General features: G+C 45.8%; 1 protein-coding gene across 3 annotated transcripts in view; it reads right to left on the reverse strand.

Moving 5' to 3' along the window:
• The window catches only part of CNTFR (ciliary neurotrophic factor receptor), a gene marked incomplete at its 3' end in the record, with an annotated part of 840,563 nt that overhangs the window by 380,266 nt on the left and 433,228 nt on the right, over window positions 1–27,069 (reverse strand). For 2 of the 3 annotated variants that reach the window (XM_082243029.1, XM_082243027.1), the window contains exon 4: window positions 20,371–20,449. In XM_082243029.1, coding sequence (XP_082099155.1) covers window positions 20,371–20,449 — 79 coding nt within the window. Of the gene's footprint in view, window positions 1–20,370; window positions 20,450–20,533; window positions 20,662–27,069 lie in introns of those variants that run through there. The other variant, XM_082243028.1, reaches the window with a different exon arrangement.

Raw genomic sequence — 27,069 nt, forward strand, 5'->3', positions numbered from 1 at the left:
AGCCTTCCCAAGCTCTTTCCAAACTAGAACTTGTTTTACTAAGCCTGCCCTAAGTTATCTCCAAACGAAGTTGAGTTTTAATAAGCCTGTCCCGAGCTCTCACCAAGCTAAGACCAGTTTCACTACTCTTCAACTAAGACCTGTTTACTATGCCTGTTCAAAACTCTCTCCAAACTAAGACTTGATTTACTAATCCTGCCCTGAGCTTTATCCAAACTAAGATGAGTTTTACTAAGTCTGCCCCAAACTCTCTCCAACTAAGACATGTATTACTAAACCTGCCCAAACTCTCTCCAAACTAGAACCCACTTTACTAAGCCTGCCCCAAGTTATCTCCAAACTAAGAGGCCTTTTACTAATCCTGCCCTGATCATTCTCCAAACTAAGACAAGTTTTGCTAAGACGAACAAGAGCTCTCTTCAAACTAAGATGAGTTTTACGAGGTGTACCCCAAACTCTCTCCAACTAAGACCTGTTATACTAAGCCTGCCCCAAACTCTCTCCAACTAAGACCTATTTCACTAAGCCTACCCCAAGATCTCTTCAAACTAAAACCCACTTTACTAAGCCTGCCCCAAGTTATCTCCAAACTAAGAGGCCATTTACTAATCCTGCCCTGATCACTCTCCATACTAAGCCTTCCCAAGCTCTTTCCAAACTAGAACTTGTTTTACTAAGCCTGCCCTAAGCTATCTCCAAATGAAGTTGAGTTTTACTAAGCCTGTCCCGAGCTCTCACCAAGCTAAGACCAGTTTCACTATTCTTCAACTAAGACCTGTTTTACTATGCCTGTTCACAACTCTCTCCAAACTATGACTTGATTTCCTAATCTTACCCTGAGCTCTCTCCAAAGATGAGTTTTGTGAGTTTTACTAAGTCTGCCCCAAACTCTCTCCAACTAAGACATGTATTACTAAACCTGCCCAAACTCTCTCCAAACTAGAACCCACTTTACTAAGCCTGCCCCAAGTTATCTCCAAACTAAGAGGCCTTTTACTAATCCTGCCCTGATCATTCTCCAAACTAAGACAAGTTTTGCTAAGACGAACAAGAGCTCTCTTCAAACTAAGATGAGTTTTACGAGGTGTACCCCAAACTCTCTCCAACTAAGACCTGTTATACTAAGCCTGCCCCAAACTCTCTCCAACTAAGACCTATTTCACTAAGCCTACCCCAAGATCTCTTCAAACTAAAACCCACTTTACTAAGCCTGCCCCAAGTTATCTCCAAACTAAGAGGCCTTTTACTAATCCTGCCCTGATCACTCTCCATACTAAGCCTTCCCAAGCTCTTTCCAAACTAGAACTTGTTTTACTAAGCCTGCCCTAAGCTATCTCCAAACGAAGTTGAGTTTTACTAAGCCTGTCCCGAGCTCTCACCAAGCTAAGACCAGTTTCACTATTCTTCAACTAAGACCTGTTTTACTATGCCTGTTCACAACTCTCTCCAAACTATGACTTGATTTCCTAATCTTACCCTGAGCTCTCTCCAAAGATGAGTTTTGTGAGTTTTACTAAGTCTGCCCCAAACTCTCTCCAACTAAGACATGTATTACTAAACCTGCCCAAACTCTCTCCAAACTAGAACCCACTTTACTAAGCCTGCCCCAAGTTATCTCCAAACTAAGAGGCGTTTTACTAATCCTGCCCTGATTATTCTCCAAACTAAGACAAGTTTTGCTAAGACTGGCAAGAGCTCTCTTCAAACAAAGATGAGTTTTACAAATCTGCCCCAAACTCTCTCCAACCAAGACCTGTTATACTAAGCCTGCCCCAAGTTATCTCCAAACTAAGAGGCCTTTTACTAATCCTGCCCTGATCACTCTCCATACTAAGCCTTCCCAAGCTCTTTCCAAACTAGAAATTGTTTTACTAAGCCTGCCCTAAGTTATCTCTCTAAGTTATAGAGAACTTTGGTAAAAATTAGAAAACAAAATTGACAAGGTGTTCCTATCAATGTGCGTTGTGGGAAGTGAAGAATTCAATATATGAAACGGACCTTTACTGTGCAAGCATAAAACACCTTCGACGCTTCGCAGTTGCTCAGGCTACTTTATTAGGTATAGATAGTGCATACAAACTCCTCTGTGTTCCTTTCAGTAGTCTGAAGGGTTGTTTTAGTTTTATGTATATGTCCTCTTAACATCATAGAATGTGACATAGATGGCTTCTTAACATCATAGAATGGGATATAGAGGGACTCTGAAAAACATCATAGAATGTGACATAGATGGCCTCTGAAAAACATCATAAAATGTGACATAGAGGGACTCTGAAAAACATCATAGAATGTGACATAGATGGCCTCTGAAAAACATCATAGAATGTGACATAGAGGGACTCTGAAAAACATCATAGAATGTGACATAGATGGCCTCTGAAAAACATCACAGAATGTGACGAAGATGGCTTCTTGCAACATCAAAGAATGTAAAATACATGGCCCCTCAACATCATAGAACATCACGTAGATGGCCTCTTTCAAATTCAAAGAACATGGCATAGATGGCCTTTTTCGACATCACAGAACATGACGTAGATGGCCTCTTTCAACATCATAGTACTTGATGTAGATGGCCTCTTCCAACATCATAGAATGTGGTGTAGATGGCCTCTTCCAACATCATAGAATGTGATGTTGATGGCCTCTTTCCAACACCATAAAATGTGATGTAGATTGCCTCTTCCAACATCATAGAATGTGATGTAGATGGCCTCTTCAACATCATGGAATGTGGTGTAGATGGCCTCTTCAACATCATAGAATGTGATGCAGATGGCCTCTTAACATTATAGAATGGGTTGTAGATGGTCTTTTCCAACATCTTAGAATGTGATGTAGATGGCCTTTTTAACATTATAGAATGGGATGTAGATGGTCTCTTCCAACATCAGAGAATGTGATGTAGATGACCTCTTTCAACGTTATAGAATGTGATGTAGATGACCTCTTCCAACATCTTTGAATGAGATATGGATGGCTTCTTTCAAAGTCATAGAATGTAATGTAGATGGCCTATTTAACCATCACAAAAAAATGACGTAGATGGCCTGTTTCAGCGTGATAGATTGTGATGTAGATGGCCTCTTTCAGCTTCATAAAGCATGACGTAGATGGCCTCTTTCAGCATTACAGAATATGACATAGATGGCCTTTTTCAACATCATAGAATGTGACAAAGATGGCTTCCCCCAACATCATTGAATGCAACGTAGATGGCTTCTTTCAAAGTAATAGAATTTGATATGGATGGCCTTTTTCAACATCACAGAACATATTATTGGCCTCTTTAACATCAATGAACATGACGTAGATGGCCACTCTCATCCTTACAGATTGTTATGTAGATGTCCTCCTTCAACATCACAGAACGTGATATAGATGGCCTGTTTTAGCATCATAGAATGTTACATAGCTGGTATCTTTCAACAACATATAATGTAACGTAGATAGCCTTTTTCAACATTACAGAACGTGACAGAGAAGGTCTCCTTCACCATCATAAAATGTAACATAGATGGCTTCTTTTAACATTACAGAATATGACATAGAAGGTCTCCTTCAACATCACATTCTGTCATATTCTATGTAACATTCTGTAACTTCATAGAATGTGATGTAGATGGCCTCTTTCAACATCATAGAACGTGATGTAGATGGCCTCTTTCAACGTCATAAAATGTGGTGTAGATGGCCTCTTTCAACATCATAGAATGTAATGTAGATGATCTTTTTCAACGTCAAAGAACATGACATAGATGGCCTCTTTCAATGTCATAGAATGTGATGTAGATGGCCTCTTTCAACATCATAGAATGTGATGTAGATGGCCTCTTTCAACATTATAGAATGTGATGTAGATGGCCTCTTTCAACGTTATAGAATGAGATGTAGATGGCCTCTTTCAACGTCATAGAATGAGATGTAGATGGCCTCTTTCAACGTCATAGAATGAGATGTAGATGGCCTCTTTCAACGTCATAGAATGTGATGTAGATGGCTTCTTTCAACGTTATAGAATGTGATGTAGATGGCTTCTTTCAACGTCATAGAATGTGATGTAGATGGCTTCTTTCAACGTCATAGAATGTGATGTAGATGGCCTCTTTCAACGTCATAGAATGTGATGTAGATGGCTTCTTTCAACGTCATAGAATGTGATGTAGATGGCCTCTTTCAACGTCATAGAATGTGATTTAGATGATCTTTTTCAACGTCATAAAACATGACATAGATGGCCTCTTTCAATGTCATAGAATGTGATGTAGATGGCCTCTTTCATCGTCATTGAATGTGACATAGATGGCCTCTTTTAGCCTCAAAGAATATCATGTAGATGGCCTTTTTCAAGGTCATAGAATATGATGTAGATAGCCTCTGTTAGCCTCATAGAATATCATGTAGATGGCCTTTTTCAACATCACAGAACATTACTTAGATGGCCTCTTTTAGGGTCATAGAATGTGATGTACATGGCCTCTTTTAGCGTCATAGAACATGACTAATCTGGCTTATTTCAACGTGACATAGATGGCCTCTTTCAGCTTCATAGAATGTGATGTAGATGGCCTTTTTCAACATCACAGAACATGACCTAGATGGCCTCTTTCAAGGTCATAGTACATGACTTAGATGGCCTCTTTCAAGGTCATAGTACGTGACATAGATGGCCTCTTTCAACATCATAGAACATGACAGATGGCCTCTTTCAAGGTCATAGTACATGACTTGGATGGCCTCTTTCAAGGTCATAGTACATGACTTAGATGGCCTCTTTCAACATCATAGAACATGACTTAGATGGCCTCTTTCCAACTTAAAGAATGTGATATAGAAGGTCTCCTTCAAGGTCATAAAACATGACTTAGATGGCTTCTTTCAATGTCATAGAATGTGACATTGATGGCTTCTACAAAATACAAGTCTAATAACCTCATTCCAAAAAACAAAACAATTCTGAAATATTTTACTTTGCTCCCTTCATATACTATACTGTGTCTCTGATTGAAGGGGAGTCCCGGGTGCCTTTACTCCCTCAGGAAACGGATCCGCATTTGATTGGCGTGAACTAAGACTTGTCATATCATGGGAAAAACCACAAAGGCAATATAAAGTATGGCAAATTTATGTTTATCATCAGATCTGAAAGTGGACCTAGCATCAAATGAATTGTTAGGTGCAGTATTATACCTCCAGGTACTTATTACCTCTCTCAGAGATCACAGCCCCCCCTTCACCTGCCTCTCCCCCTGAAACAAGAAAGCTATCTTTGTTGAGGCATCATCCAGGTTCACCATCTGCTTCCCAGACTGAGATTCTGACTCGGAGATGGCACAGTCATGTAAATCCTGGTGCTTGTGCAGTTTTGGTCTGACACAGATCAGCCTCTGACCTTGTAAACTGCTACAGTTTTACAACTTTGCAGTCTGAATAAAGGAAAGGAGACTGTGGAAATGCCTACTCCTGCCTGCAGAAGGCTGATGACATCAGCCTGGACTGAAGCTCAGCCTTTTAACCACAGAAGGTGGAGCTTATCTGAAAAATGATTGTTGCTGTATATTCAGGGCCGGTGCTAGACTATTTATCGCCCTAGGCAAGACCAGCTACTTGCCCCCCACCAAAAAAATAAAGAAATAAAACTGTCCACATTGCCCCCTTTACTGCACATAATGCCCCTCCCCCCTTTTAACCCTACACTCTCCTGCCTGTATACACGGCCCCCTTAAATCCCACACCCCCTTCCTGTACACACTGCCCCCTTTAACCCTACACCCCCCTTCCTGTACACACTGCCCCCCTTTAACCCTACACCCCCCTTCCTGTACACACTGCCCCCCCTTCCTGCACACACTGCCCCCCCTTCCTGCACACACTGCCCCCCCCATTCCTGTACACACTGCCCCCTTTAATGCTACACCCCTTTCCTGTACACACTCCCCCCCTTCCTGCACACACTGCCCCCCTTTAACACTACACCCCCTTCCTGTACACACTGCCCCCTTTAATGCTACAGCCCTTTCCTGTACACACTCCCCCCCTTTAATGCTACACCCCTTTCCTGTACACACTGCCCCGCTTTAACCCTACACCCCCTTCCTGTACACACTGCCCCCCCCCTTCCTGCACAAAACACCCCCCCCTTCCTGCACACACTGCCCCCCTTCCTGTACACACTGCCCCCTTTAATGCTACACCTCTTTCCTGTACACACTCCCCCCCCTTCCTGCACACACTGCCCCCCTTTAACACTACACCCCCTTCCTGTACACACTGCCCCGCTTTAACCCTACACCCCCCTTCCTGTACACACTGCCCCCCTTTTCTGTACACACTGCCCCCCTTCCTGTACACACTACCCCCCTTTAACGCTACACCCCCTTTTCTGCACACACTGCCCCCCCCATTCCTGTACACACTGCCCCCTTTAATGCTACACCCCTTTCCTGTACACACTCCCCCCTTCCTGCACACACTGCCCCCCTTTAACACTACACCCCCTTCCTGTACACACTGCCCTGCTTTAACCCTACACCCCCCTTCCTGTACACACTGCCCCCCTTTTCTGTACACACTGCCCCCCTTCCTGTACACACTGCCCCCCTTTAACGCTACACCCCCTTTCCTGCACACACTGCCCCACCCCATTCATGTACACACTGCCCCCTTTAATGCTACACCCCTTTCCTGTACACACTCCCCCCCTTCCTGCACACACTGCCCCCCTTTAACACTACACCCCCTTCCTGTACACACTGCCCCCTTTAATGCTACAGCCCTTTCCTGTACACACTCCCCCCCTTTAATGCTACACCCCTTTCCTGTACACACTGCCCCGCTTTAACCCTACACCCCCCTTCCTGTACACACTGCCCCCCCTTCCTGCACACACTCCCCCCCCCCTCCTGCACACACTGCCCCCCTTCCTTTACACACTGCCCCCTTTAATGCTACACCCCTTTCCTGTACACAGTTCCCCCCCTTCCTCCACTCACTCCCCCCTTTAACCCTACTGCCCCTCTTTAATGCTACACCCCCTTTAACGCTACACCCCCTTCCTGTACACACTTCCCCCCTTTCTGCACACACTCCCCCCCTTTAACCCTACGCACCCCTTCCAATACACACTGCCCCCCTTTAACCCTACACACCCCTTCATATACAAGCTGTTCCACTTTAACTGTACACCCCCCGTCCTATACACACTGCCCCCCTGTTTAATAATACACCCCCGTTATATACCCACTGCCCCCCTTAACCTTAGATGCCCCTTCCTGTACACACTGCCCCCCTCTCTAGAGGTGACATCCACTGGGGATGAGGAGGTGACAGGAGAGGAATGTGGCGCTGGCCATGGCTGTGCCCTAGGTGGCAGTGCACCCTAGGCGGCTGCCTAGTTAGCCTGGTGGTAGCACCGGCCCTGTGTATATTGTATGCCAGGAATTTATTTATGAGAAACCAGAGACACGTCTTTAACAATACCTGTGCAATAACAACACAGGGGCCATGTTGTCACGGCTCTAGAAGTGACTCCCACCCCTCCTCAGTCAACACGCACTACTGTCTGGTGCGGACGTTCTCCTGGTGCCAGCCAGTCAAACGCAGGGTCATTGTCGACACCAATCTAATTCTCCCATAACCGTCCACACAAAGAGCCCACAGGGAGCACTTAGAAGGGATCTGCAGGTCGGCCTGTGATTTACAGGCAGGAGGACAATCAGATTACAGGCAGACAGGCAGTACAGGGAGAGAGAGGACATGTGTGTGCGGGTCCTCCCGGCCCTCCAGTCTGGAACGTTTCCTTCTCCATCTATCGATCTGATGAAGTATCATCGGATCACCGGCCGGCTCTGGCCATCTGAATATCAGCACAAGGTGCGGCACCAAATTATCCAGAGCATAGAAATGATATAATAGGCATGCACTAATGGCAGCAACACGTTCCCCAGATCAGCAGTGCCGATTAATCACTTCTGGACTGGAAGGTTTTACCCCCTTAATGACCAGGTCATTTTTTTCCAATTCGGCACTGCGTTACTTTAACTGACAATTGCGCAGTTGAGCGACGCTGTACCCAAAAAAAAAATATGTCATTTTTTTCCCACAAGAGACAATAGAGCCTTCTTTTGGTGGTATTTGATCACCTGTGCGATTTTTATTTTTTGCACTATAAACAAAAAACAGAGAAAATTCTGAAAAAAAAAAAAACATAACAGTATTTTTCATATTCTGCTATACAACATTCCCAATAAAAAAAAAAAAAATGAAAAAATCGAATTTTTTCATCATTTTAGGCCAATTTGTTTTCTGCTACATATTTTTGGTAAAAAAAAATCCCAATAAGTGTATTTTGATTGGTTTGCGCAAAAAAGTTATCCCGTCTACAAACTAGGGGAAATATTTATGTCATTTTTATTTATTTATTTATTTATTTTTTTACTAGTAATGGCGGCGATCAGCGATTTTTAGCAGGACTGCGACATTGCAGTTTTTTTCCCCCACAAATAGAGCTTTCTTTTGGTGGTATTTGATTACCTGTGTGATTTTTATTTTTTCAGCTATAAACAAAAAAAGAGCGACAATTCTGGAAAAAAAATACAATATATTTCACATTCTGCTATATAACATTCCCAATAATAAAAATTGTAAAAATCTAATTTTTTTCATCATTTTAGGCCAATTTGTTTTCTGCTCCATATTTTTGGTAAAAAAAAAAACCCAATAAGAGTATTTTGATTGGTTTGCACAAAAAGTTAACGTGTCTACAAACTAGGGGAAAGATTTATGTCATTTTTATTTATTTATTTATTCTTTACCAGTAATGGCAGCGATCTGCGATTTTTAGCAGGACTGCGACATTGCGGCAGACGGATTGGACCCCTAACTGACATTTTTGACACTTTTGGGGGGACCAGTGACATTACTACAGTAATCAGTGCTAAAAATATGCACTGTTACTGTAATAATGACACTGGCAGGGAAGGGGTTAACCAAGGGATGATCAAAGGGTTAAGTGTGAGCCTAGGGCGTGTTTTCTAACTGTATGGGGGGAAGGGCTTTTGAAATGACCGCAGAAAACTGTGTTCCTATATAGAAGGATCACAGGCTCTCTCTGATCATTTCAGAGAAAAGAACGGTCTGCTGTGTTTACAACAGCTGACCGTCCTTCTCTCTCACCGGGGAGCGATCGGTGGGAGCCCGGCGGCAATTGCGGCCGCCGGCCCCGTGCATTGGCTTCCCCGCTTCCTAGTGGCGCGCCGGCGCGTGCTCGACCCCCCAGCACCACGCGTGTGGCCGACGTAGGGCTACGTCAATTCACGCAGGAGAGGCAGCCTACCGCAGTAAATGTGCGGTGGGCGGTCCTAATGTGGTTAAAAGACAGATTGGACCCCTAACTGACACTTTTGGGGGTACCAGTGATATTACTACAGTAATCGGTGCTAAAAATATGCACTGTAACTGTAATAATGACACTGGCAGGGAAGGGGTTAACCCAGTGGTGAGCAAAGGGTTAAGTGTATGCCTAGGGGGTTGTTTCTAACTGTGAGGGGTAGGGAATCAATAGAGACCTGTGATCCTACATAGGAGGAACACAGGCAGGGGAGGACTGGGCCAGGGGGCAGGGGGGCAATTGCTCCCTGGGCAACTCTGATGCCCAGTAAAAAGGTTGCACCACTTCTGCCACAGACATGCCTAAAGGATTCCTGGTGAAGAGAAGCTGAAGCACTTTCAATCTCAATGCTGCTGATCTTCTGCAGCCTCTTTTGGCCACTTCCTGTCTACAGTGAGGGAAAAGGGTATTTGATCCCCCCGCTGATTTTGAACGTTTGCCCACTGACAAAGACATGATGAGTCTATAATTTTAATGGAAGGTTTATTTTACCAGCGAGAGACAGAATAACAACACAAATGTCCAGAAAAACGCATTTCAAAAAAGTTATAAATTGATTTGGATTGTAATGAGTGAAATAAGTATTTGAACCCTTCACAAAGCATGACTTAGTAGTTGGTGGAGAAACCCTTGTTGGCAATCACAGAGGTCAGACGTTTCTTGTAGTTGGCCTCCAGGTTTGCACACATCTCAGGAGGGATTTTGTCCCACTCCTCTCTCCAAGTTATTAGGTTTTGAGGCTGACATTTGGTAACTCGAACCTTCAGCTCCCTCCACATATTTTCTATGGGATTAAGGTCTGGAGCCTGGCTAGGCCACTCGAGGACCTTAATGTGCTTCTTCTTGAGCCACTCCTTTGTTGCCTTGGCCGTGTGTTTTTGGTCATTGTCATGCTGGAATACCCATCCACAATCCATTTTCAATGCCCTGGCTAAGGGAAGGAGGTTCTCACCCAAGATTTGATGGTACAGGGTCCCGTCCATTGTCCCTTTGATGTGGTGAGGTTGTTGAGGTTGTCCTGTCCCCTAGCAGAAAAACACCCCCAAATCATGTTTCCACCTCCATGTTTGATGGTGGGAATGGTGTTCTTGGGGGGGTCGTAGGCAGCATTCCTCCTCCTTCAAACACGGCGAGTTGAGTTGATGCCAAAGAGCTTGATTTTGGTCTCATCTGACCACAACACTTTCACCCAGTTCTCCTCTGAATCATTCAGATGTTCATTAGTAAACTTCAGACGACCTGTACATATGCTTTCCTGAGCAGAGGGACCTTGTGGACGCTGCAGGATTTCACTCCTTCACGGCGTAGTGTGTTACCAATTGTTTTCTTGGTGACTATGGTCCCAGCTGGCTTGAGATCATTGACAGGATTCTCCCGTGTAGTTCTGGGCTGATTTCTCACCGTTCTCATGATCATTGAAACTCCACGAGGTGAGATCTTCCATGGAGCCCCAGACCGAGGGAGAGTGACAGTTATTTTGTATTTCTTCCATTTGCGAATAATCGCACCAACTGTTGTCACCCTCTCACCAAGATGCTTAGCGATGGTCTTGTAGCCCATTCCAGCCTTGTGTAGGTCTACAATCTTCTCCCTGACATCCTTGGACAGCTCTTTGGTCTTGGCCATGGTGGAGAGATTGGAATCTGATTGATTGATTGCTTCTGTGGACCGGTGTCCTTTATACAGGTAACAAGCTGAGATTAGGAGCACTCCCTTTAAGAGAGTCCTCCTAATCTCAGCTTGTTACCTGTATGGAAGACACCTGGGAGCCAGAAATCTTGCTGATTGATAGGGGATCAAATACTTATTTCACTCATTAAAATCCAACTCAATTTATAACTTTTTTGAAATGCATTTTTCTGGATATTTTTGTTGTTATTCTGTCTCTCACTGGTAAAATAAACCGACCATTGAAAATTATAGACTGATAATTTCTTTGTCAGTGGGCAAACGTACAAGATTAGTAATGGATCAAATACTTTTTCCCCCTCACTGTGCAAGCATTTTCCTGATAGTGACAGCACTGGACCAAGCCTGTGTAATGCAGGGCTGGGATAAGGGGTGGGCAGGAGGGACAGTTGCCCTGGGTGCAATGGTTTATTGCAGGGGGGGGGGGTGCAGTTTGGCATCCTAGACTTTGGTGCAGGATGAACTTGTCGCGGCACTGGTGTAATGTGTATTCCTGCGACCACTTGCAATCTCCATTAGGGGCTGGGTGACAACGCAAGAGCAAAATTGTGAGACAGTTGTCACCCCATAACAAGAAGTGCCTGAACAAGGCCCTTGAAGGTAGGATTAACAGGAATTATAGTAAAGTGTTTTTTCACCCTTACCACCCCCCCCCCTTTTTTTTTTACACCTATACCTTAATAGTGGTGAGATTGGCACATTTTAGATTCTCACCCACCCAGTGGAACCAGCGCTGTCCAATTCTCCTGTTTTCTGGGAGCACTCAGTCCCTCAGTGGTGAGATCTGCACATTTGAGGCCCCTTTCACACTTGTGTGACTTGTCCTGTGACTTTTCCTGTGATTTGGGACTGCAAAGTGGCATGACAAGTCGTACTCCATGTTTTCCAATGAGTATCGTTCGAATCTGTGCGACTTCAAGTCACAACGACTTCAAAGAAGTCCCTGCACTACTTTTGTCTGACTTTGATGCATTTTGAGGTCCATAGACATAGGCAATGGGTCAAGTCTAGTCAAAATCGCTGCAAAATTGCGGTAAAATCGCTGCAAAAAATTGGGGTTAAATCATGTGACTGTTAGGTCGCAAAAGGGGCCTTAAGCAGCACGCTCCTCTCCTGGAGTCACACAATCTAAGCTTCTATCACAGATCCGGGTGTCTCAGGGAAAATTGACATGTGTCAGATCACTCAGAACATTCCAGATGCAATAATAAAAATGATTATTACTATCAGTCCAGTGAAGCGTAATAAACTGCTGCCAACCAACTGGCAGTCCGCGGCGTTCCTCCCGTACAATCCGCGGCACCGGGAACCATCAGAGCGTGAAGCTGCTTCTATATACGGAACAACTGACAAAACAGTTTCCTATTCTCTGTGATCTGCAAGGGTAGTCCTAGGTCACCCCGGGAAATGTCCCTTCCACTCACACCATCACACTCCTCTCCTGTGCGGGGAAATGTCCCTTCCACTCACACCATCACACTCCTCTCCTGTGCGGGGAAATGTCCCTTCCACTCACACCAATATACTCCTCTCCTGTGCTGGGAAGTGTCCCTTTCACTCACACCATCACACTCCTCTCCTGTGCCGGGAAATGTCCCTTCCACTCACACCATCACACTCCTCTCCTGTGCCGGGAAATGTCCCTTCCACTCACACCATCACACTCCTCTCCTGTGCGGGGAAATGTCCCTTCCACTCACGCCATCACACTCCTCTCCTGTGCGGGGAAATGTCCCTTCCACTCACACCAATACACTCCTCTCCTGTGCCGGGAAATGTCCCTTCCACTCACACCATCACACTCCTCTCCTGTGCCGGGAAATGTCCCTTCTACTCACACCATCACACTCCTCTCCAGTGCTGGGAAATGTCCCTTCCACTCACACCATCACACTCCTCTCCTGTGCCGGGAAATGTCCCTTCCACTCACACCATCACACTCCTCTCCTGTGCCGGGAAATGTCCCTTCTACTCACACCATCACACTCCTCTCCAGTGCCGGGAAATGTCCCTTCCACTCACACCATCACACTCCTCTCCTGTGCCGGGAAATGTCCCTTCTACTCACACCATCACACTCCTCTCCTGTGCCGGGAAATGTCCCTTCTACTCACACCATCACACTCCTCTCCAGTGCCGGGAAATGTCCCTTCCACTCACACCATCACACTCCTCTCCTGTGCCGGGAAATGTCCCTTCCACTCACACCAATACACTCCTCTCCTGTGCCGGGAAATGTCCCTTCCACTCACACCATCACACTCCTCTCCTGTGCCGGGAAATGTCCCTTCGACTCACACCATCACACTCCTCTCCTGTGCCGGGAAATGTCCCTTCCACTCACACCAATACACTTCTCTCCTGTGCCGGGAAATGTCCCTTCCACTCACACCATCACACTCCTCTCCTGTGCTGGGAAATGTCCCTTCCACTCACACCATCACACTCCTCTCCTGTGCCGGGAAATGTCCCTTCCACTCACATCATCACACTCCTCTCCTGTGCCGGGAAATGTCCCTTCGACTCACACCATCACACTCCTCTCCTGTGCCGGGAAATGTCCCTTCCACTCACACCAATACACTTCTCTCCTGTGCCGGGAAATGTCCCTTCCACTCACACCATCACACTGCTCTCCTGTGCTGGGAAATGTCCCTTCCACTCACACCATCACACTCCTCTCCTGTGCCGAGAAATGTCCCTTCCACTTACACCATCACACTCCTCTCCTGTGCCGGGAAATGGGTACTGCTGGCTGGTACTGTGCTGTAGGTACTGCTGGCTGGTACTGTTGTGGGTACTGCTGACTCTGGCTGGTACTGCTGGTTCTGCTGTGGTTGCTGCTGGCTCTGGCTGGTACTGCTGTGGGTACTGTGGGTTCTGCTGTGGGTACTGCTGGCTCTGGCTGATACTGCTGTGAGTACTGCTGGCTCTGGCTGGTACTGTTGGTTCTGGCTGGTACTGTTGTGAGTACTGCTGGCTCTGACTGGTACCGCGGTGGGTACTGCTGGTTCTGACTGGTACTGCTGTGGGTACTGCTGGCTCTGGCTGGTACTGCTGGCTCTGACTGGTACTGCTGGCTATGGCTGGTACTGCTGGTTCTGGCTGGTACTGCTGTGAGTACTGCTGGCTCTGGATGGTACTGCTGGTCCTGGCTGGTACTGCAGTGAGTACTGCTGGTTCTGGGTGGTACTGCTGTGAGTACTGCTGGCTCTGGCTGGTACTGCTGGCTCTGGCTGGTACTGCTGGTTCTGACTGGTACTGCTGGCCCTGGCTGGTACTGCGGGTTCTGCTGTGAGTACTGCTGGTTCTACCTGGTACTGCTGGCTCTGGCTGGTACTGCCGGTTCTGGCTGGTACTGCTGTGAGTACTGCTGGTTCTGGCTGATACTGTTAGCTCTGGCTGGTACTGCTGGCTCTGGCTGGTACTGCTGGTACTCCTGGCTCTGGCTCGAACTGTTGGTTCTGGCTGGTACTGCTGGCTCTGGCTGGTACTGCTGGTTCAGGCTGGTACTGCTGGGTCTGGCTGGTACTGCTGTGAGTACTGCTGGCTCTGGATGGTACTTCTGGCTATGGCTGGTACTTCTAGCTCTGGCTGGTACTGCTGGCTCTGGCTGGTACTGCTGTGTGTGCTGCTGGCGGAAAATGCTGGCTAGCAGCGAAGCCACGCTGGAGGAAGAGGCAATGTTTCCTGTATTGGTCACAGGCGGAGTGCATTTGATATCACTCCGCCTGTGACTCACTGTCAGAACGGAGCCAGAACTATACAGGAAGCATCGGCTCCGTTCTGGCAGATCAGCTGAGAGACACAGACTCAGCTGCACGGGGGGCCAGACCAAATGACTTTGAGGGCCGCATACGGCCCCCCGGCCATAGGTTCCCCACCCCTGACTTACACCATCACACTCCTCTCCTGTGCCGGAAAATGTCCCTTCCACTCACCTGGACTAAAACATTCTTCTTCTGATTTCACTGCACACTGCGAGCTTCTCACAATGTGCATTAGAAGCTGCAGCAAGTCAGATAGAGCCCCGCCTCATTTCCTGGCTGGAAGACGACCAGCATTATCTAAATGGCCGGTTTCTTTCATTCACTGGATTTCCTTTCTTTTATTCATCATTTACTGAGATTTATCATTATCAGAACACTCACAGGAGTTCACTTACCAAACCCGAATATGTCAAATCTATTTGTGAATAAGGAACATTCCCTTATCTCAGGGGGAAGGTGAGGACCACATTCATTTCATGAATAAAGTACAGCATGCGCCCAGTGTTGTCCCCTTTTATCACTATGACAAGCTCATTTACAGATCACTGTGTGCCATTGGTCCCTGCAATGTGTTATTTATTATTATTATTATTATTATTATTATTATTATTATTATTATTATTATTATTATTATTATTAATGATAATGTTTTTATTATTATAATGCATTATTATCATTATTATCATTATTTATTACTATAATTATAATTATTATTATTATTATTATTTTATAATAAGTATGTATTACTGGTGGTATCATTATTATTTGGTTTTTAGTATTATTATTATTATCATTATTATTATTTTGATGCATTATTATCAATATTTATTACTATAATGGTTATTATTATTATTATTATGATTATTATTTTTATTATTTTTAATTATTCTTATTGTTATTCTTAGTTATTAATGTACACACACACTCATCATAGCTTGAACTGTATGGACTGGTGTCTTTTTTTAGCCTCACTAACTATGTAACTATGTAATTTTTGTTATTTATTATGATGTTGATGATGATTATTTATTATTTTTAGTACTATTATTGTTGTTGTTATTATTATTATTATTATTATTATTAATAATATTATTGTTATTATTTGTGTTATTAATAATATTGTTGTTATTATTATAATGCATTATTATCATTATTTATTACTATAATGGTTATTATTATTATTTTATTATAAGTATGTAGTACTGGTGTTATCGTTATTATTTGGTTTTTAGTATTATTATTATTAATATTATTAATATAACGCATTATTATAATTATTTATTACTATAATGGTTATTATTAATATTGGTATTATTAATTGTAGTATTATTATTATTATTATTATTATTATTATTATTAATAATAATAATAATAATAATAATAATAATAATAATAATAATTGTTATTATTAGTTATTAATGAAATTTAATTCTATTAATATTATTTAAAACAGCAAACACATACACACTCATCATAGGTTGAACTGGATGGATTGGTGTCTTTTTTCAGCCTCACTAACTATGTACTTTTTGTTATTTATTATGATGATGATTATTTATTATTTTTATTACTATTATTGTTATTATTAAAACAATTATTATTAATAGCGATACATTATACTATTAATATTTTTGTTGTTGAGATTATTATTATTATTTATTACTGTTATTATTTATTACTATTAATATTGATATTATAATGTATTATTATTATTATTATTATTATTATTATTATTATAACTCGCTCATACATGTCTTTGGTGGAGGGAGGATTATGGTGTGGGGTTGGGGGTTGGGCTTGGCCCCTTAGTTCCAGTTAAGGGAACTCTTAAGACGTCAGCATACCAAGACATTTTGGACAATTTCATGCTCCCAACTTTGTGGGAACAGTTTGGGGATGGCCCCTTCCTGTTCCAACATGACTGCGCACCAGTGCACAAAGCAAGGTCCATAAAGACATGGATGAGCGAGTTTGGGGTGGAGGAACTTGACTGGCCTGCACAGAGTCCTGACCTCAACCCGATAGAACACCTTTGGGATGAATTATAGCGCCAGGCATTCTCGTCCAACATCAGTACCTGACCTCACAAATGCTCTTCTGGAAGAATGGTCAAACATTCCCATAGACACACTCCTAAACCTTGTGGACAGCCTTCCCAGAAGAGTTGAAGCTGTTATAGCTGCAAAGGGTGGGCCAACTCAATATTGAACCCTACGGACTAAGACTGGGATGCCATTAAAGTTCATGTGTGTGTAAAGGCAGGCATCTCAATACTTTTGACAATATAGTGTATATTTATTAGAACACTCTTTATTCTTTATATGGCTAAAGACATGCGTGTGTTTACATCTATAACAAGTAAGCAGCTGACATCGCTCGCCCACGTCCTAGATTGGCGATTTTTGTTTTTGGCCGCTCCAGCTTTGTTGGCTAAACAATCGGTGCGTCTGGCCGATGACAAAGTCTCCTTCCTCTGCCAGCGCTTCCATTACACTTATTTCTGTCTAACATTGGCGCTGCTTATATGGAAACAAATGATTTATGATGCAACCTGGAACGTCACGCGCACACACACACATATATATATATACTGTGTATATATATATAAATACAGGGCTTTTTTTATATATATAAAATAGGTATGGGAACTCAACCACAACCCCCCCCCCCCCAAAACCTCCTCCCCCCAACACATACACCTTCCAAACTGCATCAAATAGTGGGTATGGTCAAAATTCAATAACAGTGGGAGGATCTTAAAGGGGCATTTAATACCAGGGGTGCATTATGTACAGAGTGCAGATGTTGTGGGGTTACACACAGAGTGCAGAGTTCGGGAGTGCGCTACTGTACACACAGAATGCAGGGTTCAGGGGTGCTCCATGTGCAGAGTTCAGGAGTGCGCTACACACAGAGTGCAGAGTTCAGGGGTGCTCCATGTGCAGAGTTTAGGAGTGCCCTACACACAGAGTGCAGAGTTCAGGGGTGCTCCATGTGCAGAGTTAAGGAGTACGCTACACACAGAATGCAGAGTTCAGGGGTTCTCCATGTGTAGAGTTTAGGGGTGCTCCATGTGCAGAGTTCAGGAGTGCACTACACACGGAATACAGAGTTCAGAGGGGTGCTCCATGTGCAGAGTTCAGGAGTGCGCTACACACAGAATGCAGAGTTCAGGGGTTCTCCATGTGTAGAGTTTAGGGGTGCTCCATGTGCAGAGTTCAGGAGTGCACTACACACGGAATACAGAGTTCAGAGGGGTGCTCCATGTGCAGAGTTCAGGAGTGCGCTACACACAGAATGCAGAGTTCAGGGGTGCTCCATGTGCAGAGTTAAGGAGTACGCTACACACAGAATGCAGAGTTCAGGGGTTCTCCATGTGTAGAGTTTAGGGGTGCTCCATGTGCAGAGTTCAGGAGTGCACTACACACGGAATACAGAGTTCAGAGGGGTGCTCCATGTGCAGAGTTCAGGAGTGCGCTACACACAGAATGCAGAGTTCAGGGGTGCTCCATGTGCAGAGTTCAGGAGTGTGCTACACACAGAATGCAGAGTTCAGGGGTGCTCCATGTGCAGAGTTCAGGAGTGTGCTACATATAGGGTGCAGAGTTCAGGAGTGCGCTACACACAGAATGCAGAGTTCAGGGGTGCTCCATGTGCAGAGTTCAGGAGTGCGCTACACACAGAATGCAGAGTTCAGGAGTGCGCTACACACAAAATGCAGAGTTCAGGGGTGCTCCATGTGTAGAGTTTAGGAGTGCGCTACACACAGAGTGCAGAGTTCAGGGGTGCTCCATGTGCAGAGTTCGGGAGTGTGCTAAACACAGAGTGCAGAGTTCAGGGGTGCTCCATGTGCAGAGTTTGGGAGTGCGCTACACACAGAGTGCAGAGTTCAGGGGTGCTCCAAGTGCAGAGTTCGGGAGTGCGCTACACACAAAATGCAGAGTCCAGGGGGGCTCCATGTGCAGAGTTCGGGAGTGCGCTACACACAAAATGCAGAGTCCAGGGGGCTCCATGTGCAGAGTTCGGGAGGGCGCTACATATAGAGTGCAGAGTTCAGGGGTGCTCAATGTGTTGAGTTTAGGAGTGCGCTACACACAGAATGCAGAGTTATGGGTTACTCCATGCGCAGAGTTCGGGAGTGTGCTACATACAGAGTGCAGAGTTCAGGGGTGCTCCATGTGCAGAGTTCGTGAGTGCGCTACACACAAAATGCAGAGTTCAGGGGTGCTCCATGTGCAGAGTTCAGGGGTGCTCCATGTGCAGAGTTCAGGAGTACGCTACACACAGAGTGCAGAGTTCAGGGGTGCTCCATGTGCAGAGTTTAGGAGTGCCCTACACACAGAGTGCAGAGTTCAGGGGTGCTCCATGTGCAGAGTTAAGGAGTACGCTACACACAGAATGCAGAGTTCAGGGGTTCTCCATGTGTAGAGTTTAGGGGTGCTCCATGTGCAGAGTTCAGGAGTGCACTACACACGGAATACAGAGTTCAGAGGGGTGCTCCATGTGCAGAGTTCAGGAGTGTGCTACACACAGAATGCAGAGTTCAGGGGTGCTCCATGTGCAGAGTTCAGGAGTGTGCTACACACAGAATGCAGAGTTCAGAAGTGTGCTACACACAAAATGCAGAGTTCAGGGGTGCTCCATGTGTAGAGTTCAGGAGTACGCTACACACAGAGTGCAGAGTTCAGGGGTGCTCCATGTGCAGAGTTCAGGAATACGCTACACACAGAGTGCAGAGTTCAGGGGTGCTCCATGTGCAGAGTTCAGGGGTGCTCCATGTGCAGAGTTCAGGGGTGCTCCATGTGCAGAGTTCAGGGGTGCTCCATGTGCAGAGTTTGGGAGTGCGCTACACATAGAGTGAAGAGCTCAGCCTTCTTCCACAGCTGCTTACCTCTGCATCCCCCATCCTGTACTCAGCGGGGGCCTGAGCCAGAGGTGGTGGAACTGAGTTCCACCATGTTCCAGCTAGAAAAAAAAGCCCTGTATATATATATATATATATATATATATATATATATATATATATATATATATATATGTATGTATATATAATTTATTTCAGGTACTTATATAGCGCAGTCAATTTATGCAGTGCGCTTTACCTATACATTGTATATTCACATCAGTCCCTGCCCCCAAGGAGCTTACAATCTAAGGCAGAGGTCTCCAAACTATGACCCTCCAGTTGTTCAGGAACTACAATTCCCATCATGCCTAGTCATGTCTGTGACTGTCAGAGCTTCCCAATGCCTCATGAGACATGTAGTTCCGCAACAGCTGGAGGACCGTAGTTTGAGGATCCCTGTCCTAAGGTATACAGTATATATATATATATATATATATATATATATTCTTTTGCGCATAGGATAACACCGGCCCCGGCGTGCGAAGGGTTAACAATCCCTGATTGATCCTCCTCGGACGTGACCTCGTTTTCCCTTTTGGGCAGAACCCCCCTGCCCTGCCCCCCCCCCCCTGCGCATGCACATGCGACCGATATATAGAAAGTACGGCTGGACTTACCCTCGGCGTGTCGTTGTGCGTACACCATGACGGCCGCGGCTAGCACCACACAGCAGGCTGATGTCACCGGGTTTGCCATCTGTTGAGAAGAGAGAGAAGAGAGGTTAGGTCGGTGCCGGGGGTGGGGAGAAGCAGCTGGACTACGGTCGCATTATGCGGTCACCTAGTCATGAGGACCCGTTACTTGTGACTCATCGTGCACTTCGCTGCTGGACGAGCGACAGGGAGAGGGAGCCGAGAACCCAGAGCGGAGCTGGAGGATTAATGATCTGGGCTGGACACTGACGTCTCCCTCTCCCTTTGCATTCCTTCCATGAGAGACGTGAGCGACTGAATAATCACATGGGAGGCGCAACGCCAGCCAAAACGCACACATGGGCCACCTCTTCTATAGGATCAGATATTGACTGGGCTGGTGATTTACACCCCCCTACCCCAATGTATAGACAGAAAGGCATGAACGCACATTTATTTCACCCTGCGTACGACAAGCGCGCCAAAGTAGCTCACGTACCTTTTTGGATATTGAGCTTCATGCGTTTTTTTTTTTTTTTTAACCGCACGTTTTGGCGCATTTAACACACTTTTTGGCGTTTGCAAAAATGCGCATGCACGTGCCACGTTTTTTGGGTGCCATTACCAAAGAATTGCACCGCAAGCTCGTTTCATGCAGGAGTGCACAAACGCGCGCTTCCGCATGCGTTCACAAAAACACTGAAATTCATTGTTAACGGCGCCAAAACGCGGTGTAATCTTGCAGCGACTCTCACGCAATTGCTACACAATTTTTTGCGGCGGTTAATTTTGAACGGCACCAAAGCGCAGTGCGGTTTTGCTGTGATTGTTGCGCAATTGCAACGCAATTTTTCGCAGCGGTTAATTTTGAACGGCACCAAAATGCAGTGCAGTTTTGCTGCGATTGTCGCGCAATTGCAACACAATTTTTCGCGGCGGTTAATTTTGAACGGCACTAAAGCACAGTGCATTTTTGCTGCGATTGTCGCGCAATTGCGACACAATTTTTCACGGCGGTTAATTTTGAATGGCACCAAAGCGCAGTGCGGTTTTGCTGTGATTGTTGCGCAATTGCAAGGCAATTTTTCGCAGCGGTTAATTTTGAACGGCACCAAAGCACAGTGCATTTTTGCTGCGATTGTCGCGCAATTGCAACACAATTTTTCGCGGCGGTTAATTTTGAACGGCACCAAAGCACAGTGCATTTTTGCTGCGATTGTCCCGCAATTGCAACGCAATTATTCCTGTGGCAATCACAGCAAACCGCATTGCGTGAAGCTTGTCAAGCTTCGCAAGGTGCGGTTTGCTGTGATTGCCGCACTATAAAGTGAGTCGCAATTGCAGTCGCATTTCAGTGGCAATTAGTTGCTGATGAAAATGAATTACACCCGAACATGCGATTTTAGCGTGATTTGAGATTGAGGGCAGAACGGCATTGAATCGCCTATGCGTTTCCTAATTGCAATGCAATTTTTCCTTTGGCGATCACAGCAAACCGCATTGCGTGAAGCTTGTCGCCCAAAAGAAGCCTTTGCTCCTTTTTCAGCGACACGCTTCTCAAAATTGCCGCACTAAAAAGTGAGTCGCAATTGCAATTGCAGTCACATATCCACGGCAATTAGTTGCCGATGAAAATGAATGACACCCAAACTGCAGGCAGAATCGCAGCAAATCACCTATGCGTTTCCTAAGGCCTCGTTCACATCTAATGATTTGTGATCGTGGTGGAATCGCTTGTTTTAGAACCGTTCATTTTTAACAGCACCAAAACGCGGTGCAGTTTTACTGCGATTGTCGCGCAATCGTGATGCAATTTTTTGTGCGGCAATCACGGCAAACGGAATTGTGTGAAGCTTGTCATCCAAAGGAAGCTCCTTTTAGGGAGGCAAGCTTCGTGCGATGTGGTTTGCTGAGATTTATTAAAAGGGACAGCAAAACCGCACAGCGTTTTAGTTACCAATAAAAATGAATGGCACCCGAACATGCGATTGTAGCGCAATTTGAGATTGCGGGCAGAATCGCAGAAATTCCCCTGTGTGTTTCTGAAGGCCTCATTCACATCTAGCGATTTGGAATCGCAGTGGATTAGCTTGTTTTTGTGATATTTATTTGTAACAGCGACAAAAACTTGTTCCGGTTTTGGTGCAGTTGTAATGCATTTGCACTGCAGGAGATTCACCTGTACAATGCCCGCAGCACTGCATCTCCTGTACCATCTCCTGCACCATGCCAGTACCATCTGTGCCATGCCTGTACCATCTCCTGTGCCATCTCCTGTGCCATGCCTGTACCATTTCCTGTGCCATCTCCTGTTCCATCTCCTGTACCATCTCCTGTACCATCTCCTGTACCATCTCCTGCATCATGTCTGTACCATCTCCTGTGCCTCTCCTGTACCATCTTCTGTGCCATTTCCTGTGCCATGCCTGTACCATCTCCTGTGCCATCTCCTGTACCATCTCCTGTGCCATCTCCTGTACCATCTCCTGCATCATGTCTGTACCATCTCCTGTGCCATGCCTATACCATCTACTGTACCATGCCTTTACCATCTCCTGTGCCATATTCTGTATTATCTCCTGTACCATCTCCTGTGCCATCTCCTGTACCATGCCTAAACCATCTCCTGTGCCATCTCCTGTGCCATCCCCTGTACAATCTCCTGTGCCATCTCCTGTGCCATCTCCTGTACCATATCCTGTGCCATCTCTTGTGCCATCTCCTGTACCATCTACTGTACCATCTCCTGTGCCATGCCTAAACCATCTCCTATGCCATCTCCTGTGCCATCTCCTGTACCATCTCCTGTGCCATTTCCTGTACCATGCCTAAACCATCTCCTGTGCCATCTCTTCTGCCATCTCCTGTGCCATCTCCTGTGCCATCTCCTGTACCATGCCTAAACCATCTCCTGTACCATCTCCTGTGCCATCTCCTGTACCATCTCCTATGCGATCTCCTGTACCATCTCCTGTACCATGCCTAAACCATCTCCTGTGCCATCTCCTGTACCATCTCCTATGCGATCTCCTGTACCATGCCTAAACCATCTCCTGTGCCATCTCCTGTACCATCTCCTGTACCATCTCCTGCATCATTTCTGTACCATCTCCTGTGCCTCTCCTGTACCATCTCCTGTGCCATCTCCTGTGCCATGCCTGTACCATCTCCTGTGAAATCTCCTGTGCCATCTCCTGTACCATCTCCTGCATCATGTCTGTACCATCTCCTGTGCCATCTTCTGTATTATCTCCTGCACCATCTCCTGTACCATACCTAAACCATCTCCTGTGCCATCTCCTGTGCCATCCCCTGTACCATCTCCTGTGCCATCTCTTGTGCCATCTCCTGTGCCATCTCCTGTGCCATCTCCTGTGCCATATCCTGTGCCATCTCCTGTGCCATCTCTTGTGCCATCTCCTGTACCATCTCCTGTACCATGCCTAAACCATCTCCTATACCATCTCCTGTACCATCTCCTATGCCATCTCCTATGCCATCTCCTGTGCCATCTCCTGTACCATCTCCTGTGCCATCTCCTGTGCCATCTCCTGTACCATGCCTAAACCATCTCCTGTGCCATCTCTTGTGCCATCTCTTGTGCCATCTCCTGTGCCATCTCCTGTGCCATGCCTAAACCATCTCCTGTACCATCTCCTGTGCCATCTCCTGTACCATCTCCTATGCGATCTCCTGTACCATCTCCTGTACCATGCCTAAACCATCTCCTGTGCCATCTCCTGTACCATCTCCTATGCGATCTCCTGTACCATGCCTAAACCATCTCCTGTACCATCTCCTGTGCCATCTCCTGTACCATCTCCTGTACCATCTCCTGCATTGTGTCTGTACCATCTCCTGTGCCTCTCCTGTACCATCTCCTGTGCCATCTCCTGTGCCATGCCTGTACCATCTCCTGTGAAATCTCCTGTACCATCTCCTGTACCATCTCCTGCATCATGTCTGTACCATCTCCTGTGCCATGCCTATACCATCTACTGTACCATGCCTTTACCATCTCCTGTGCCATCTTCTGTATTATCTCCTGCACCATCTCCTGTACCATGCCTAAACCATCTCCTGTGCCATCTCCTGTGCCATCCCCTGTACCATCTCCTGTACCATCTCCTGTGCCATCTCTTGTGCCATCTCTTGTGCCATCTCTTGTGCCATCTCCTGTGCCATCTCCTGTGCCATATCCTGTGCCACCTCCTGTGCCATCTCTTGTGCCATCTCCTGTACCATGCCTAAACCATCTCCTGTACCATCTCCTGTGCCATCTCCTGTACCATCTCCTATGCGATCTCCTGTACCATGCCTAAACCATCTCCTGTGCCATCTCCTGTGCCATCTCCTGTACCATCTCCTGTGCCATCTCCTGTGCCATCTCCTGTACCATATCCTGTGCCATCTCTTGTGCCATCTCCTGTGCCATCTCCTGTACCATCTACTGTACCATCTCCTGTGCCATCTCCTGTACCATGTCTGAAATGTTGCGCATTGCGCATGTGCTTTTCTTGTCACGCTTCATTTCAATAGGCTTCCCACTCTGCACACCAAATGATGTAGAGAAGCTCATTAGCCTCATTCATGCTAATGTAGCGCACTGTCAGGCACTGCGCATGTGCATTTTTTTCCCATGTCGTCACGCTTTATTTCAATGGGCTGCCCACATCACACACCAAACGTGGCAAAAAATCTCACTAGCCCCCATTCTTTCTAATGTAATGCAATGTCAGACACTACGCATGTGCATTTTTTTTTTGCGCATGTTATTACGCTTCATTTGCCGTATTTTTTTCACCTTTTTTATTCACACTGGTGCGATTTGTCATGCGATTTGACAGTTCCAAATTGTATGACAAGTCGCAGCCCATTGTCAGTAACGGAACCGTTCAAATTGCCGTAACTTTGAAAAATTACTCCTGCACTTCTTTTTTCTGAATTTATTCGGACTTGCATAGACTTCTGTTAAAGTAAGTTGCAAGCCGCAATGAAATCGGAGGTGCAAACCACGCTGATCTGCAGCTTTGAAATTGCACTAGCGTGATTTCAAAAGTGAACCAAGGCTCAGAACCGGTTCTATTAATGCTATGTGGGGAAAAGCAGAGGAATCGCTGTGTTTCCCTCATCGCACAGTACAGCAATCGTACTGTGTTCATGCGATCTTCTGCGGGTGTCAATTAAGAGTTAGGTCCCTTTCACACTTGTGCGACTTGTCATGCGATTTGGGACTGCAAAATCGCATGACAAGCTGTTCTCCATTGTTTCCAATGAGTACCATTCATATCTGTGCGACTTGAAGTCCCACCGACTTCAAAGTAGTGCCTTCACTACTTTGGTACGATTTTGATGCGTTTTGAGGTCCAAAGACATCCAAGCCCAGTCAAACTCGCAACAAAATCACGTCAAAATTGCGGCAACAAGGTTGCGGAAAAATCGCTGTAAAATCGAGCGACTTTAAAGTTGCAAAATTGTGAAAAGGGCCTTAACAACACCCCAAAAACAGGTCGCAGAATGCAGTGCGTTCGCGAGAATCAGATCGAATAGGTATGAACACCCATGCAATCAGATTCCAGTGTGGCAAAAAAAAAACAAAGGTGCCTGCACCGCATCATGTGGATGCGGGTGCGATTCGAGCCATTCAAAATGATGGACCCAAATCGCATCACAAAGAATCACATGTAAGTTGCGCAGGAATGCAGTGTGATTCTTGTGCGAATCACATGCGATGTGACACATTGCGTTAGTATGAACCCAAGCTAAAGCAGTATGGCTAAAGCAGTGTTGCTTTACACCAATGTGTGTTTCCTGCATCGCGTTCGAAATGCACTGCAGTTGCGATTTGCAGCGGATGTCAATATTAAGTTAATGGCAACCCGAACGCAGGTCGCAAATGCGCATGCCCACGCTGGATCACATGGTACAGAAGCACTATGCAATGCAGTTGTAGTGAGTTCCCAAAAGTAGTGCATGGACTACTTCTGGTGCAATGCGGTGCGATTTCAGCCCATTCAAAATAATGGTGTGTGACTGTGGGGGGACATTAGAGTGTAAGCTCCTCTGGTACAGAGACTGATGTGACTGGCTCAGTGTTCTCTGTACAGCACTGCGGTATATGTCAGAGCTATATAAATGTATAATAATAATAGTGTGTGACTGTGGGGGGACATTAGAGTATAAGCTCCTCTGGTACAGAGACTGATGTGACTGTGCGGGGACATTAGAGTGTAAGCTCCTCTGGGGCAGAGACTGATGTGACTGTGGGGGGACATTAGAGTGTAAGCTCCTCTGGTACAGAGACTGATGTGACTGTGCGGGGACATTAGAGTGTAAGCTCCTCTGGGGCAGAGACTGATGTGACTGTGGGGGGACATTAGAGTGTAAGCTCCTCTGGTACAGAGACTGATGTGACTGTGGGGGGACATTAGAGTGTAAGCTCCTCTGGTACAGAGACTGATGTGACTGTGGGGGACATTAGAGTGTAAGCTCCTCTGGTACAGAGACTGATGTGACTGGCTCAGTGTTCTCTGTACAGCACTGCAGTATATGTCAGAGCTATATAAATGTATAGTAATAATAGTGTGTGACTGTGGGGGGATATTACAGTGTAAGCTCCTCTGGTACAGAGACTGATGTGACTGTGGGGGGACATTAGAGTGTAAGCTCCTCTGGTACAGAGAC

The sequence above is a fragment of the Pelophylax lessonae genome (genome assembly GCF_965119305.1).
Source record: "Pelophylax lessonae genome assembly, chromosome: 1".
In the NCBI taxonomy this organism is placed as follows: domain Eukaryota; kingdom Metazoa; phylum Chordata; class Amphibia; order Anura; family Ranidae; genus Pelophylax; species Pelophylax lessonae.